General features: G+C 31.1%; 1 protein-coding gene across 14 annotated transcripts in view; it reads right to left on the bottom strand.

The window, feature by feature from the left end:
• LOC117121819 (rap guanine nucleotide exchange factor 6-like) overlaps positions 1–17,009 on the bottom strand; it is a 91,540-nt gene that overhangs the window by 12,169 nt on the left and 62,362 nt on the right. For 9 of the 14 annotated variants that reach the window (XM_033267128.1, XM_033267129.1, XM_033267135.1 and 6 more), the window contains 16 exons: positions 15,105–15,324; positions 14,060–14,224; positions 13,270–13,377; positions 11,564–11,635; positions 11,180–11,311; positions 8,696–8,804; positions 8,069–8,309; positions 7,314–7,542; positions 6,657–6,893; positions 6,124–6,300; positions 5,641–5,740; positions 5,158–5,369; positions 4,554–4,700; positions 4,275–4,442; positions 3,668–3,935; positions 1,957–2,259 (listed from right to left, as the gene is read on the bottom strand). In XM_033267128.1, the coding sequence (XP_033123019.1) occupies positions 1,957–2,259; positions 3,668–3,935; positions 4,275–4,442; positions 4,554–4,700; positions 5,158–5,369; positions 5,641–5,740; positions 6,124–6,300; positions 6,657–6,893; positions 7,314–7,542; positions 8,069–8,309; positions 8,696–8,804; positions 11,180–11,311; positions 11,564–11,635; positions 13,270–13,377; positions 14,060–14,224; positions 15,105–15,324 (2,888 nt within the window). The remainder of the gene's footprint in view (positions 1–1,956; positions 2,260–3,667; positions 3,936–4,274; positions 4,443–4,553; positions 4,701–5,157; positions 5,370–5,640; positions 5,741–6,123; positions 6,301–6,656; positions 6,894–7,313; positions 7,543–8,068; positions 8,310–8,695; positions 8,805–11,179; positions 11,312–11,563; positions 11,636–13,269; positions 13,378–14,059; positions 14,225–15,104; positions 15,325–17,009) is intronic. The other 5 variants (XM_033267139.1, XM_033267140.1, XM_033267141.1 and 2 more) reach the window with 2 other exon arrangements.

Here is a 17,009-nt window from a genome sequence, read left to right as displayed (position 1 = left end):
TTTAAGAAATAGATAATGTTATCAACAATTTATTAGTTAAATAATTAAAATTTGAAAATAATACCCCTTAATTAGTTTCAAGCAATAACCTCAAGCAAACACAGGACTGCAAACCTATTTTTAAAATCCAACCCAAGAATGTGGAAAGTAGAATATAGAGAAATATGATTTTACCAAAGAGAGGGTTCAGGAGTCTGAATTTCCGTAGGACTAAAAATACCGAAACGGTTATAAAATATTTTCACAATAACATATCTTTTGCATAAGCAGGTATTGAAATGAGCTTTCATCTATAACTACTAATATGTATTCAATATCTTTCTAATAAACCATGAAATGCATTCATTTATATGCTAGACATTTATTATAATGGAATTATAAAATGACTTGTCTATACCTATTAGCATCATTAATCTTTTGCTACTAGGAAACATATATTTTACAGGGCAATACAGATTACTCTTCTATTTGTTTACAATAAAGAAAAAAAAAATATTTTCATGGCAAAAAACCATGGGTGAAGGATGTTCATGTGGGTATGTTGTTTAATTAAGGAATGAATGAATGAGGTAAGAGCTGAAGTCATGTAAATGACATTTATACCAAAATAATTTTCCTTAAGGTACTAAAATTTAATAATATTATAGGATGCAAAAAATGAAAAAGCTATCCTCCAAGTTAAAGATACTGTTACTTTAACCATGGAGGAATTAATTTAAACTAAACTAATTCCTCCATGCTTTAACAATGGTGCATCTATAGACATGATGGCGAAGGATGCAATGCTAGCTTATAAAAATATTTAAATTGTATAATTACTCACTACAATAATAATATAAATCTATATGATAATTATTGTAGGTTGCAAGTTTTTTATTTTAAAGTTATGTTCACCAACTATCTAAAAAACTTTCAAATTGTATTATTATGCATAAAACTAATAAACTTTTTACGGTATAATCCCAAGAGGGAAGTTACATTCTGCCTCCTAAAATGCTGCAATATACTACTACTATCTTCTCTGGAACACTTGTTTCTGCATAAACTGATCATGCAGTACCTGACTGACGTCATATCGCTGTATTTTCATAAACCAAACAAGCCCTAGATTACATCTAAGCGCAATGTTTCTCTAAAGATTTTTCTGTAGAAGCAATTGAGAAGGATTGGAAAGAAGCGCAACTGTGAAAACAAATGAAAATCTGGTTTCTAAAAAGGAAAACATAAAATAAAAAAACCAAACACAAAAATGATCCAAAACATTATAATGTACCGTATGAATGTAATGAAAATAAAATGAACGGTGCAAATACAAAAAAAAAGAGGCAAAATTCAAAAGTGCAGATAAAAATAAATATGATACTAATCAAAGAAAATGAAATGATCATGCAAAACATAAACATGCAAAAACTAAGAGGCAGTAAGCAACTGAAGGCATAAGGAACAGGGAGAAAATAAATAAGCGAGTGTAAATATTGAGGAGGGAATTTTAATAATTCACAGGTGGTGTAAAGAGCAGCAAATTGAGGAATTTTAATTTTTTTCTGGTCATCGGTCCCAAGATGTTTTAAAAGAGATTATTAAACCTCTAATTTTGATAAGTTGAATAATTTATTGTTATTGAATATATGTATCCCTTTATATTAGCAAAAATAAGAAAATCAAAGCTTGCAGTTAGTTAAAAAGCACCAGTAATCTAATATGTTAGTTAAAACCAAATTAAAGCAAATAATTTTCCCAAGGCCAATTTTGTTTTTTTTCCAATTTTGAAAATTCCAATTGAATTGTCTTCAGTATTCCATGCAGCATTCACTGGTAATGAACCACAATTTTAGTTGAATCCAATTTCTTTGAAACAAAATTTAGAAAAAGATAAAACAGACAGAAGAACCAATGCTCCAATTTTAGTAGTTTGCTGCCCTCAGGAGTTCACGGCAAGTGGGATTGTTTACTCACCCACCGTATGCCTTCGTTTGTAATTGTACATGTCCAGACTACCCATACTACTCATGCTAAGCCCGCTGTCACTCCGTTGCGACCGCAGTAGGGGTGGAGCAGGGTTCATACCTGTGTCTCTGGTCCCCGGCACCTCTTTCCTGCGCCCGTGCGGCTGCATTTTGGGTGAGTGCCGGGGAGACGGCCCCTTTGAGCTGTTGTTATTTGCAGCAGAAATGCGATTGAAGGGCATAGATTTTAGTCCTCTGTCGCCCTCTTCAGATAACATTAGAAGCTTGTGAAGGGTGGTTGGTGAGGTGGCCCCTAGTGGAGAAACCGAATAACAAACAATCAGCTGGGGGCCACCATTTTTGCAGACCAGTCTTGTCATAGCAATTGTTGTAATTATTAAACACTTTCACATATCTCACTAAACCACATTCCCACAACAAAATCAGATATACTAACATACACACAATGGAAGAATTACAAAATTATAATCATAAAATGCAAATGTTCACATAAAACAAATAGGATTTCTTATCTCAAAAACTGGTACAACTACTAAAACATGCAAGTAATATAAAAATAAATTCAAAGATAGAATCCATAAAAAATGCAAATAAAAGTAAATTGTGATCTTAGGTACAAAAAATCTGCATGCATTCCCATGATAAAATACAATCTTCAAGAAAACTATTCCTAACTATCTATTGTTTGATTATTTGTATATTTAATGGTGATTTATATAATACCTTTTCTTTTTTAGGTGACATTTTTCTAAAATGTCTACAAATAACACAAAACTGACTTATTTACTAAAAGTCTACAACTTCTTTGGAAAATCATTAGGTATTACCTACACTTGTCATTGTCCAGTAACAACTAATACTAAACACTCTAAATAACACTAATGCACAGTATTACCATAACAAATTAATGTTACATATGTTATTGTTTATATAATATGAGATGTTACATGGTTCATTTCATTTTCCTATTTCAAAATAGCCTGAGTCATTTTATTTAACAGATGATTCATAAAAAAATCTATATAATTAGGTAGGTAAAGACAAAAAGTATGAAATATGATGATTTGAATTTTAGGTTAATGATAATTATTGAATTGGAATTACAAAATAGAAAAAAAAACTTATTAAAAAAAAACACTTTAAAAATGTGCATCATGAAACTAAATATATATACTCAATTAAATACATGTTTTTAATTACAACTTCCTAAATAAATAGATTCATAAAAATAATAATATAAATAATTAAAATTTCAACATGAAGTAAGACCCAGAAAAATAAATGAGATTGATGTCTACCTATTAAAAGTGTAATACTTTCTAAAAACAAACAATTAATGTGTAATTTGACTTGAAATTAAATATAGCCTTTTATTAATTAAATGAAAATTTATGTCACCTTGAATAAATTAACAGATAAATAATTTATTCATTTAATAAATAAATAAATAAATTTATGAGTGCAATTTGACAAAGATATAAAAATAAAATGAAAATTAATGTCTCCTTATTAAATAAATAAATAAACAGTCAATTACTTCATTAATATATAAACAGCTAATGAGTGTAATTTTACTTGAATAAAAAATTAAACCCATTAAAAATGAAAAGTGAATTGATATCTCACCATGTAAATTTATGGATAAATAATGAATTATTTAATAAATAAATCAATCAATCAGTAAGTGGAACTTGACTTACCAAATGATGTTTTGGGAGCGTCTTTGTATATGATCTTCTTTATCTGATCGTTCTTTTCGTTTTTCTTGACAGGCGATGTGACGACATTGATGTTTGTTTGATTGACTGCGTTGACAGCTAAATCTGGTAGGGACTTGCGTCTAGATAAGGTACCCGTGTTTGAACTTGGGAGAGGCTCACATTTGAGGGAAAGCTCTCGTAACTCCGTCTCGTTGGTTATCACATGCATGTTTTGAAGATACAGGCGAACTCGTCGAGCCATCTGAGCCTGTAAATATGAAGAAAATGAAAGGTAATAACAATGATCTATTATCTTTTATCTTAAAGGTTGCTATGAAGCATTAGGGTTTTTTGCTTCACAATGTTAACTTTAACAGATGATACCAAAATTTATTCATCTTGCGCTGAGGAGTACATTAATTTCAGGATTTTACAGACTCGATGTATGTTAGTTACAGATTTGCGTATGCATATTTCGATTTGTTTACAGAAGCGGGGGAGCTATCGCGTTGCCCGTTGGGTACTAACATTTAAGTTAAGGTTAACGTCCTGCAGCGAAAACTACCTATTATTAAATATTTAAGGGAAGACAAATTGACAATTTTACCTCTTCCCACATCTTCTTGGGGTTGAGGAAGGTTGATCCACGCTTAGCGGTATTGTTCTTCTTTCGCTGTTGTTGCGTAGGACCAGACACAGCAGCAACGACAGCATGGGCGACACTTGGATTGGGGGCACCAAACACTGAGGATTGATCAAACATTCCTCTTGGATCCTATTGATAAAGGAAAAGAAAATGTTACATTGTAAAATGTGATGTATTCTCACAAAACCCAGATATAATATTTAAATTCTCTAGTAAAAAAAATTATTGGATTCAACTTACGTATGGTGTAGATGCCATGCCCATTATAAAACGGACTTCTTTTGCAATCATACGCAACTTCTCAAAATTAATGAGGCCCTCAACTTCAGAGTCGTTACCAAGGTGTATAAAGGTCAGATCCTTCTTAGTTATTGGAAAAAATGGAATCTAGAAAATAAAAAATAAAATAAAATTTTGATTATAAAATTTTCAAGCCAATGTAAACTTTATTAAATACTGACAGAAAAGAAAGTCATAAATAGTCATAGTCTTGGCTACAGTTTCTAAGTGAAATTTTATTCATGAACAAATGAATAAATAAATATACTCTTAAAACTACTATACAAGGTCAAAATCTTTACGATAAATATTATTTGGTGATCCTGTCTCATTACAAGGTGAACATTTTCTCTGTGTTTTGTAATTATTTTGAAAGTCATCCAAACAAATTCAAACACCAAATTTTAGTGTTCAAGCTAATAATTGTAACATAAATTTCTAATATGCACACCAACATGAAGGCTGAGAGCACAGTGTCTTAAAAAGAGCAGTAAGTGACAGTAGTAGAAAGTGAAGAACATATGTATATGTCTTATTAAAATAAAGTTATTATTAAAAGACTCACTGTAGGTGGATGTACATGCTCAGCATTTACTAGATTCCGATACTTGGACATGTTTCGTGATGGGTCCATGAGATCTTGCAAATCTACAAATGTCTTCGTATATTTGTTGGGTAACTTGTCCCACGTGTTGCGTAGCCGCGACACTGAGCCGTGTCCTAGACCGCTAATGATTGCAAACATGGAGTTGAAGTTCTTGGTGTCTTTACAATGTCCTGATGAAAAATAATTTTCATAGTTTGTCGTCATTATATTAATGGTTACAAATAGAAAAAAATAAAATGAAATATAAAAATACCTATTTAATAAATTTATTTAAAAAAACTGGACAGTATGTATATGCATGAGAATTTGAATTACAACATCTTCCACATATTTAAGTCTAAGGAGTCAGCTGCAATTCAAATGTACAAACCCCTCTTTTAGTCTAATGAGGGCAATATATAAAGGGCAAATTTCTGAATAATTATTGGTATGTAAACTTACTGGCTAATTTGATATAATGTTTGATAATCTTCATTCGCTTTATGATGTTTGGTTCGCTACATATTTCTGTTACAACCCAGAACATCTCCTGGTTCACCAGCTACAAAGATTAAAAGACAACATATTCAACTTCAAATTATGATACTTTAAAACCATTTAGATAACAATAAAAACATCTATATCTTAAATAAAATAGATTATAACAAAAACAGATAGAATTTTATATAACTAACATCATTTAAAGTAAGAAATCACATATTAGTTATTTTATCCTCAAAGGAGAGACAACAATGGTAGCTGCATGCCCAAAAACAGGATGCTACAATGTTACAAGATTTGATAACCTACAGCCTCTGTTTCTAATATAAATATTTAAAAATACAAAGCAAATCCAATCTATAACTTTACAAAATAGACAAAAAATGCAACCATGTTTATCTTTTAAAAAACCGAAGTACTGTAAAAACATTGTGAAATACTTACCTCCTCAAAAGCTTTTAAACGATCGGTGCCATGCTTAGTTTTGATCTTGAACAGATCCTCGATGTACTCTGTAGGCTCAATGTTTTGGAACACTTCAAAATCCTTTAGAGTAAGCTGGACAGCAACCTCAGCTGTGTTGAGTTGCAATAAGCTCACTTGGCTTTCCTTCATAAGCTCCTGAAAATAACAACATAGTGCAAATTTAGTAGGATGATAATATGTATCTAGCAGCCAGAGGCTATGACTCAAGATTGATCCCACTTCAGAAGACACCGACCATCAATATTAAGATGTAAACGCCAATTCAACTGAACTTGCAAAACATAATTCCTGATAAAGTCTTAAGGCTCCACCAGCAACAAATTACAGGTAAGAAAGTGCAAAAAATAATTGGAAGTAATTGCCATAAATTAATTGAAAAAAAAAATCAAAAAAAAAAAAATCAGTTTTGGGCATTGCCCTTCTTCACCCTCTCCATCAACTTAAAATTTACAATAATGTAAACTGAAAAAAAAAAACAAAAAAAAACTTACAACTGCAATATCATCTGTAACTAGTGGTTCCGAGCTTTCATTGTTTTTCAGGTATAAGCGTCCATTTAAGCTGAGCTTTTCAGCAATGTTCTGCATATGTTCTGGAAAACGTTTCTGCTTAATCAGACCTTCATTCGCAACGGTGACCTCACACAGGGAAAAACGGCCAAAGTTTTGTGGGCCAGTAAGACCAAACTCTTGCATTGCCAGCATCACTACCTCCTTAGCAGATGTTTCCTATAAACATAAATGTACAGCATATTATTTTTTGCTATATTTTGACAAGAATAGTACAATATTATGCTTAATATAATAAAAATTGCAAAAGAATGTTTCAAATGTCAACAAAGATTAAAACCTAAATATATATATTAAATATTTATTTTTAAATATTTTCATCTATTTTAGGCACAAGGGTCAAAGATATGAAACTTTAAGTAGTAATTAATATCACAGGACAAATATAAACACAAGATGTTCTAGGAGTGGGTTGGTTTCACCTAAGGAATTGAGCCAGGAATTGGAAGACAAACATAAGCATCTTACCCACTAAGCTCCATCTCCACACCCTCGCAGAAATGCCCACAGACTCATCCCTTTCCAACATATTTTAAATCATGTGAGAGCGACTTACAGGTTTATAAATACTGGACTTACCTTATGTACCAGAAAGTACTTGCAACCAGAAGGAGGGTCTGTGACAAACACTTTCAATACATGTTCTGGATGATCTGGCATGCCACTCCAGATGGGTTCATAGAGTTGCGTTGAAAGTGACGTCAGGTCAGGATTACTACTGCTGTGATGGAGACTACTACCACTAGACTGACTACTGGTGGTGGTCGACCGTTTCAAAATTGTATCATCCTGAGCCCTCCTTTGTTCACTGGTAATATGAATAATATATTAAAATATTAAATACAAACAATAAAATATATCTTTTAGTATATGAAGTTTTAGGAAGAATACATTCAAAAATAGCTAAAGATGGAAAACCAATGAAGAGCATAAGTATAGTTATCCACAATTCTCTATTTTATGCATGTTGAAAAAATAAACAGCCTCTTTACACACACAAACTAATTAATAGAGAAAGCAATATGAATTAATAATGTAATTTAGATATAACAGGACTTAATTGTTTTCAATGTAAAATATAATTCAATCACATGGATAAAAACATCATAAATATATATTGAAAGGCAGATCTAGAGAGGGTATAGGAGGGGACACACCCCTTTTCCATCGTTTGACTGAGAAACCTGAGATGAGAATATGACCATGCCCATCACTGTACTGTTTTTCTATATCTGATCCCTCCATAGCAATAGCGTACCTAGGAGTATTGATACAGGCACTTACGATGGATAATTGCCATCTTAAGTAAGTAAAAAGTTGAAAATAAAACTCACGTTCCTTCCATGGATTTATTTGGCAGTATACTAAGCTTAGCAATAGCCTTTCTTAGCTTCGTCTTATGCCCAATGGACCCATGCCCTTTCTTATCCTTTTTGTCCTTAATTTCTGGTGAGACACTTGCATCTGGCATGGTATGCCTAGCACGAGGGTCAGCTTGTAGAAGAGCAATGTCTTGGCTTGCTCGTCGATGTGAATTGTTCCTACCTTCCTGGGATGCCAGTAAATCTCTAAAAGCTGGAAAGAAATATGAATTATAATTTTAAAAATTCTTTTGCTGATAGAATCAACATTTCCTTAGAATCTATGTGAATAGACAAATATTTGCAAATTACTAATTTATTATTTATATTTATTTTAACTAATCTTGCATGCTTGGTCAAGACTGAATGAAATAAACTGAAAGAAATCATTAAATTAATCCACTATGTACACATTTTAAACTTTAATTTATAGGCTACATTAAAAAAATAAATATATTTTCAATTACAAAAAAGAAAATAGAAATACACAAAAAAATTGAAATTTTATTTACTTTATTATTCATTGATAAACCATGAATTTAATGAGTTTTCTTTCTTGTATTACATTCAACGTATTTAAAATAATATTAAAATGATTACCTAATGTGTTATACTTGACTGTAATGACAAGATGTGTGGTTCCTTGAATGATGTCAAGCGCCTTCACATGCATCATGCGATCAAAATTATGACCATTTACCTCGTGAATCTGGTATGTGTGAAATGAGAAAACATAATGCGAGTTAGCGGGGAAAAATATCACAAACAAATTACATAAATAATAAAAAAATAATAATAATAAATAAAAAATAAAAAAAATATCCTTAACCAAGAAACCATAAGAGGTAGTATGGAGTGGCATTGAACAAATTTTGACCACAACAATATATGTACACATAAGGTTTTATCGATACTGTGGCTAAAAACTATTTGACCATATATGGAGATGATGATGTCATATCACATCCATATATGGGCAAACCAGTTACTCACATAAATAGTGTAGACTGAGCAGCATTTACATTTAAATGTTGTATTGTATGCTTAATGCATCATCTAAAACAAGAGTAACTTTCACATGTATTAATTTTCACAATAATTTCTATTGTTTCTCAATGCATTTTTTTTCCTAAATTCACACATACGTTTGATGGGCAAAATACACAAAGTAGTTTGAAATGAATTATTACACTTAATGACAAATAGAAAAGTAAAATGATAGACATTTCAAATTTTATGATTCACTGCACCATTGGTCGATGACATTATAAAACCAAACCGACAGACAGTCTCAAATAAAAATTAACAGACTCATTAAACAAATATACAGTTATTTCTTTTACTAATAAATGGATAGATTTTTTTTTCAGTAAAGATTTAAGTTCATATTTATACAAAAACCGAAAGGTCCACTGATTAATCTCAGATAAGAAAGTATAATACATACGCCAAGTATTGAAATACACGCCATCGTGTTGGGATTCAATATTTCGACATTAATTATGTCATCATCAGGAAATGATAACATAATTAATGTCGAAATATTGAATCCCAACACGATGGCGTGTATCTCAATACTTGGAGTATGTATTATACTTTCATATTTATACAACATATTTATATTTATTTGCATTAAATGTTTTAAAATAGGATCTTTGAAGTATAAAACAAAGATCATATTTTATATACTGATGAATATATGACCAAAATTGAATTGTATATAAATGAATTACACTGCTTTACTAAATGTCCAAAATACAATAATATCTGATCCAACTTTTATAATTATATTGTTTAAATCAACCCATCCTTTGTAGATCTAACCTCTAATGACAAATTTAATTTGTTAATAAGTGGCGGCAACCACTGTTATAGGGTACTGTCGGTAAATTTGCTTATCAAATCCTCTCCTTACATAAAACTATTGTGTTTAAGTAATTTATATTTTAAGAAATGTTTCTATACTTTGTTTAAAAAATTTTTTAATTGTGTATTTTGCATGTTTTTTAATATATCTAGTTTTTCAATCACAAGCCAGAATTGGCTGGTCTCAGTTTTGAGTGTTTCATTTTTCATTTATTCAGCTGGTTTCCCAAAAAGAGATTCTAGATCTCTGTCAGAATCTCCTTTTTGTGAAGCCAGCCTCCTTTTTGTCTGTCCTTTTTTTTTTATAGTATAGTATCTGTTTTATAATATATAGGACCGTCTTATTTTTGTTCATTATTTTCTATGTGTTCAGGTTAGCGAATCAAGTAAATTATAATTTATTGTTGATTCATTGATTTTGTGTTTATATTCTTTAAGTATATTGAATGCCCCAAAACGTGGACTAAAAAAAAAAACCACGATGGATATATTTTATATTTTTTACCACATATCTTAACTCACTTTTAGTATATTTATACTCCTGCACTGAAACCTAGAATCATAAAAAAAAATACTAGGAAGTTGTCTGGTGGAAGATTTTATTTATTATTATTATTATTTTATTCATGCCAAGCCTTTTAATGCTACAGTATTTCTAGGTAAATAATTTTTTTTATAAGAATTTATACTTAAGAATACTGAAATAAGAGACAAAACTTTATAAACTATTTTACTAAAAACAAGCATTCTCCTCTATTATGCACTAATGTAATGCATTATCATGGTTTTTTCTGGTGTCATGAATCATTAAACCTGAAGAAGCAATGGTACAGAAAGCTTACATTTTGTTCAAATAGTCTGAAATAAAGTGTAAGATTCCATAATGTAGTTCACACATTTTTACCTGGTAATATTTATATTACTATTAATATGATGATGATACGTGCTGCTAAGTTTTGAAGTGTCTGTAGTTGGTAAATTTTAGATTTTTAGAAAGAAAACTGCAACAATCAAGTCGAGATAAAACAAAAGCTTTTTATATATATTATGATCAGGAAATGCAAAATAGTATGACTTGAATTTAATTGACTTATTAGGCCTTAAATGGAAAATAGTTATAGCGTACCTAAGGACCAATAAATAATAATTTAAATATATTGTTAATTGGTTATTGTGTATCAAAGGACCAATAAAGAATAATTAAAATATATTTCTCACCTGATCACCTCTCCTTAAGCCAGCTTCATGTGCCTTGGAGCCCTTTTCAACTTTAGATATAAATAAACCCATCTTCTTTTCCCACCCACCAATGATAGTAAAAGACAACGGAGAGGTCCTATCAGAACGAGCCTAAAAGAAAAGAAAAACTTCATGTTGAATAATGGAAGCTATTTTAACAATTTCTGCATTATTAAAAAAAAAAAAAAAAAAAAAAAAATCTTGTTTCTTCTTCAGAAATATCAGATTGTGGTTGTTGAGAAAAGCAAGTTCCAAGCAATAAATATTACATATCTTTAAATCAATTTGACAACATAGATGGGGGGGGGGGAATGTGCAAATGCCAACCCCCACCCAAGGAAGCAAAAACTTATCCCCACTTACCAGGGTCACAGTTCTCTTCTTAGCCTTAGCAGCACCAGCAATATGTAGTAACCTTAGCTGGCCTGACATATTCTAAGTGAAAAAATAAAAAACGAATACATTATAAACGGCCATCAAGTTCATTTATCGGGGTCATCGGCTGGACTGTATATTTTTCATTACAGGTAACAGGCCATTAACCGATTCATCTGTGATAAAATATAAAATACTATCTCCGACAGAGAGCCGAAGCCGTAAAGATTACTGTAAGGCTTGGATTGAGTTGGAAAATGGATGTGCTCTCGCTGTTATTGCAGAGCGTAGGTTTTATCACACAAAATGGCGCTACTCAGTGGAGCTATCACTATGGGATATACATTTTTGAGACGATTTAGTTGAATCGTACAAAATGGCACGTTTTAGATAAAATATTGTATTATATATATTTAGGAAATGTAAGTGTATTATATAAAATAGGGTTTTTCCATAAGTTTTGGTATGAGTATAGGTTTGTTATAAGAAAAAATGTTGTTCAGATGAGCAGCAAAAGGACAATTTTATTTTATTGCAAAGTGTAGGTTTAACACCAAATATTTCAACAGCCAGTTAATAATATGCAATTTTTAATTGTACACTAATATACAACATAAAGCTTCTCTTTTGAGCTAATATTATAAGACATCTTTACTGGTAATTGTGAGTTTCAACATAAAATATGGCGTTCATTAAACACACATTATATTTATGGGGTGTCTGGACATAATTTGTAAGTTGTGTATGTAATCTTTGAAAACTATCAGTTCAGTCTTCTCTTATGTTTCTTTCACACTATCAAGTTTTATGTGCAAACATATGATTGATTACATATTTGGGAATGATGATTTATCTTACAAAAATGGGTGTAAATCACAGGTACTTGTCACTGAAACATGATACTGTGGATTGAGCCTTATAAATGAAAAAAGGAAAAGTGATACAACAAATTACATTCCTTCAGGTTACATTCCTTATTTATATATTTCTTAAGTATGAAAGATATATATATATTATATATATGGCATTCATTAAACACACATTGAGATTGTTTTATTATTTGTTTTATGCCTTAGTTCCTTTTACAAATTTTAGTGTTACATTTTAAAACTTTATATACTTGATTTTATATCTTGGTCTGTGTAATTCGGGATCGGCCGCTATCAAAGGTATGAATTGTTCACCTGTTGGCCTTTTCCCGTCACCGGCAATCTTTAATTCCATTGATATTTTATTGTATTTTTGCCTGTGTGAAGTCAAATAAATAAATAAATAGATATATATTTATTGAAGTTACACTCCTTGGATAGAGTCTGAAAGATTTCTCATTTAAGTAACACTCACTGAGTAGAGTGTAAAAGTTATGCTTGTTGGATAGAGTGTGAAATATATACTCATATACTGTGTTTGGTTAATTATATATCCAGACTTTGAATATGTACAATACTTTGTAACCACCGTAAATTAAGCCTATTTTTCTATAAAATCGCTACACTGTCGCTACAGTGTCTTCAATGAAATCGTTGTTGCTACACAGCAGCCCGCCACGCAATCATGAAGGCTCTCCAATTTGACTGACCAATCAGCATCACTGAAAGCATTCAGCGATAGCATGTAGTGACTGTACAGAAACCAAGCTTAGCACAACATAAACAAATATACGAATGAAACAAACAATAAAAAGGTCAGCTTACCTCTACTTCTAATAATTCTTCAAACCGTTCTAAGAATTCTATCATGTCTCTATTACTTTCAAAATCATTGTAATGATTATTAACCCATAGTAAAACAACTCTAGTGACCTGCATGCAAAGAAAATAGCCAATTATTTTTCAATAAGTCATCGTCAAATTCAAACCTCAAAACATGTAGTATACATCATGGTTAATAACATGGCTTAGTGATTAGAAGTGATTGTGTATCTAGTTTCATGGAAAGGGACTACTGATCACATGACTTCTCATCTAAACCATAAAATAAATCACCATATTTCTGATTATGTTACCATTACAAATATTTATGACATCAATAAAAATATGAAACCAAAACATAAGTAAATGATCATAGGGGCTTATAGACGATGTGAATAGTACAAGCAATTATATTTAATTAGATATTTTTTTAAATGTTAAAAAAAACAAAAAACCACCTTATTAGGTGAATTTTCTTTCTCAGGCTTGATTAAGTTAATAAAGTAAATTATATACCAAAGTTTTTCAGGTATAAATCCAATCACTCGAACACAAATTGAGCTAATTTTGGAAGTGGTTGTACAAAATAAACCTGCAGACCCATCTAGGGTAGCCAAGGCCTCACAAAAAGTCAAGCCAAGACCCTTCACCTCACAAAGTGAGAATTTATATTTTAAACCTTTAAAGTTGTGTTTAAGGTTGTGGGTAGACAATTTAGCATTAAAATTCCTAAAAAGTTAGGAGATTCTCATATATCTAGGGTGGTTTACTAAAGGTTTACTAAAATACTAACCCTGTCACGAAGGTCTGGTTCATGGAACCAACTTAGCAGCCGATTATACACAGGGCTTGGAGTCTTCAGGAAAGTTCTATATGTCATCAGAAAGTCTTCTACAAAGGTTGGATCCACTGGGGAGTGATCGTCAATAAGATGATGTATAAGACGATCGTTGGTTGCCTGTGGAGAAAATTTTCAAAAAATTGAAAATAAGGCACGGATATCGTTTTAATTTCATCAGTCAAGTTTTAATCAATACAGTAATGATAAAAATCAAATCTCTAGGCGAGGATTATGGAAATTAATAATGCTTTATAACTGAGGATGTCAAGAGAGATCCATTTGAGAAAGGAATAATAAATAAAAGCTAATGATGATTGTTTTGATGGATTAATCTATTGACGAGTTATAATGAGCACCAGCGTCATCAAACTGAACCAAGATCCAGGTACCTTAGGATTTGCCAGGTCAACCAAATAAATCATGCTTTTATTACGTATGCATCATAGGAATGGATTTCCAAAAAAAAAAGTCTTATATAATTGTATTTTGCTTAAGAGCTTACATAAATGCCTTTTGAATAATACTGCAATACGTGAGATATCATTTATCATAAACATTTTACAATTTTCATTATTTATTATTATTGATTTTTATAAGAAAAATTATTTTATTTTCATTAAAATTTCTTATCAATAAATCCATTGATGTTGCAAATGAAATTATTACTTTTGTATCAGTTCTTTGTAACAAACACCTGTAATTTGCCCATATATGTGTGATGACAAAAACATGTCCATATATGGTCAAATTTTTATTTGTTTACATACCTGATTATTGACCAATCTTAAACTACTTTTTCAAAGTGTTGTTTAGCATGCATAGCATACTGGTACCTCACTGGAAACTAATCTTTTATTTTTTAGTATTCATTGGGTCATCTCAAATCTGTACTGCTGTTTCTTATATTGTGTTGATGAATATGATGGATTCGAAATAAAAACTAACTACGATAAAAAAAAAACAGATTATAAACAACAAGAAATCTTTCAAAGTTTACCTTGATCACAACATGTCCTTGTCGTCTCTCATCTAAGATACGATGCTCTGTTACCATGACAACCGTACCATTCTCTTCAATTCTCCTAATATTCTCCTCTCCTTGAGTAAGGATGTGGAAATAATCCTCCTGAGTAATACACACAAACTGACAGTCATCAACCTGTGTCCGCATCACCCCTCGATGCACCTGTTTTTCTAAAGTGGGCTTCACTCCAAAACTGTGAAAAAAAATTCATTTAATATGAGCCATTGTATAACCATGAGACTAGTACTGCTTTTCCAACAGGTTCTTGTAATCTCGAAAGCTCCGATGAGGGCAGTAAAATAGAGGCAGTAGAGCTAAAAAAGATCTATTTATCAATCAACTATTAATCAATCAACTGAGTGTTTTTAGAGCTCCTCATGAGGGTAGTATAATAGAGGCAATAGAGCTAAAAAAAATCTATTAATCAATCAACTATTAATAAATCAGCCATACGAGGGCAGTATAATAGAGGCAGTAGAGCTAAAAAAGATCTATTAATCAATCAACTGAGTGTTTCTAGAGCTCTTTTTCTGAGCTAAAAAGCACTTTACACTAATTTATCCTTAAAATTAGTATTGTTCAGTTTGTTTCTGACTATTAGCTTCTTTGCAGGAGCTTGGTGGTTAAGAACCTTGTTTTTCAAGCTCAGGGTCCCAGGTACAAGTCATGTTAGCCACTGGGATTTCCCCTTACAACTAAAGACATATCCATCCCATAAGCCTCAAAAAGGATCTTCCTTTATAGAGTATCAATTTATTTATTAAAGAAGTGCCCTGAATATTAGTTGACCCTCGTGGTTAAACTGAGAAAAGCCACTCTGTAGTAAATGATTTTTTCTTAACTTGTATCTGGTGGAGAAGAGTAACTCTCTATAATTTGTTTTTTAAACTTGAATCTGGTAAGGTGTTGAAATTAATAATAAGCAATTAGTGATAATTTATTAATAACCTTGTAAAGATAATGAATTGCTTTTTTCCAACAAACTTCATTCAAACACACACAATAGGTAATGGACCGAAAAGCACTATGTCCATTTACATCAGTTGACAATAAAAAGGAGGTGTTTGCAAGAATTTCAATAATTAAAATTTAGTACTGAAAAAAGGGGTTCACGGTCAATAGAGAAATTGTTCTCTACTGACAACTGTGCTCAGTAGAGAGCAATAGCAATTAAAAAAATAAAATCTTTTTACATGGATATTAATGAATATCTCATTTAAAGATAGCATTTTTTTTTGTTTTAAGTTCGAGGAACTTTATAAATCCTGTCAATATTCCACCATAAATAATTTATCATTCACCAAACTTGATATACAAGAGTTTAGAAAGGTTCTTTCCATTTTGATGAAAGTTCACTGCTATCTTGTTACTTCTTTAGCTAATGCAATATTTTATGTTTTGCTACAAGATATCCAACCAGGGATCATTTTTCTCATCATATTAGTACTTTGAGACTGTAAGTACACTGTACTAAAGTACTACTTGTGCAGTTCTTCATAGGTACTGAACATGATGATGGCCAATGGTTATCTAGATGTAATGCATTATTTCAGGATGTTTAAATTTGAGCAACTATAGATGGATGATATATTATTACATCAACCTGTGGTAAAACTACTACAAAAATTAATTGGATATGGAGTTATTTATAGAGAAGGTTGTAAAAGAGTGGGAAAGTGTTCAGGACTGGAAATAATAACTAAACCAGGTGGAATTCCAAAGCTTTGGGCATAGATGGCTCAATACACATAATAATTAGATACACACAAGTTTCTTTCATTTGTTATATTTTAACTTATGCTTTGAAATGATACATAATTTGAAAGTATATATTAATAATCATGTGAGTGTCAATCATAGGAGTAATGTGTATATATA

The sequence above is a fragment of the Anneissia japonica genome, unplaced genomic scaffold, assembly GCF_011630105.1.
Source record: "Anneissia japonica isolate Jap-2015-1 unplaced genomic scaffold, ASM1163010v1 scaffold2392_len1475705_cov187, whole genome shotgun sequence".
NCBI classification, from domain to species: Eukaryota; Metazoa; Echinodermata; class Crinoidea; order Comatulida; family Comatulidae; genus Anneissia; species Anneissia japonica.
The sequence above is the reverse complement of the archived record's forward strand: the minus strand, read 5'-3'. Positions and strand labels throughout refer to the sequence as shown.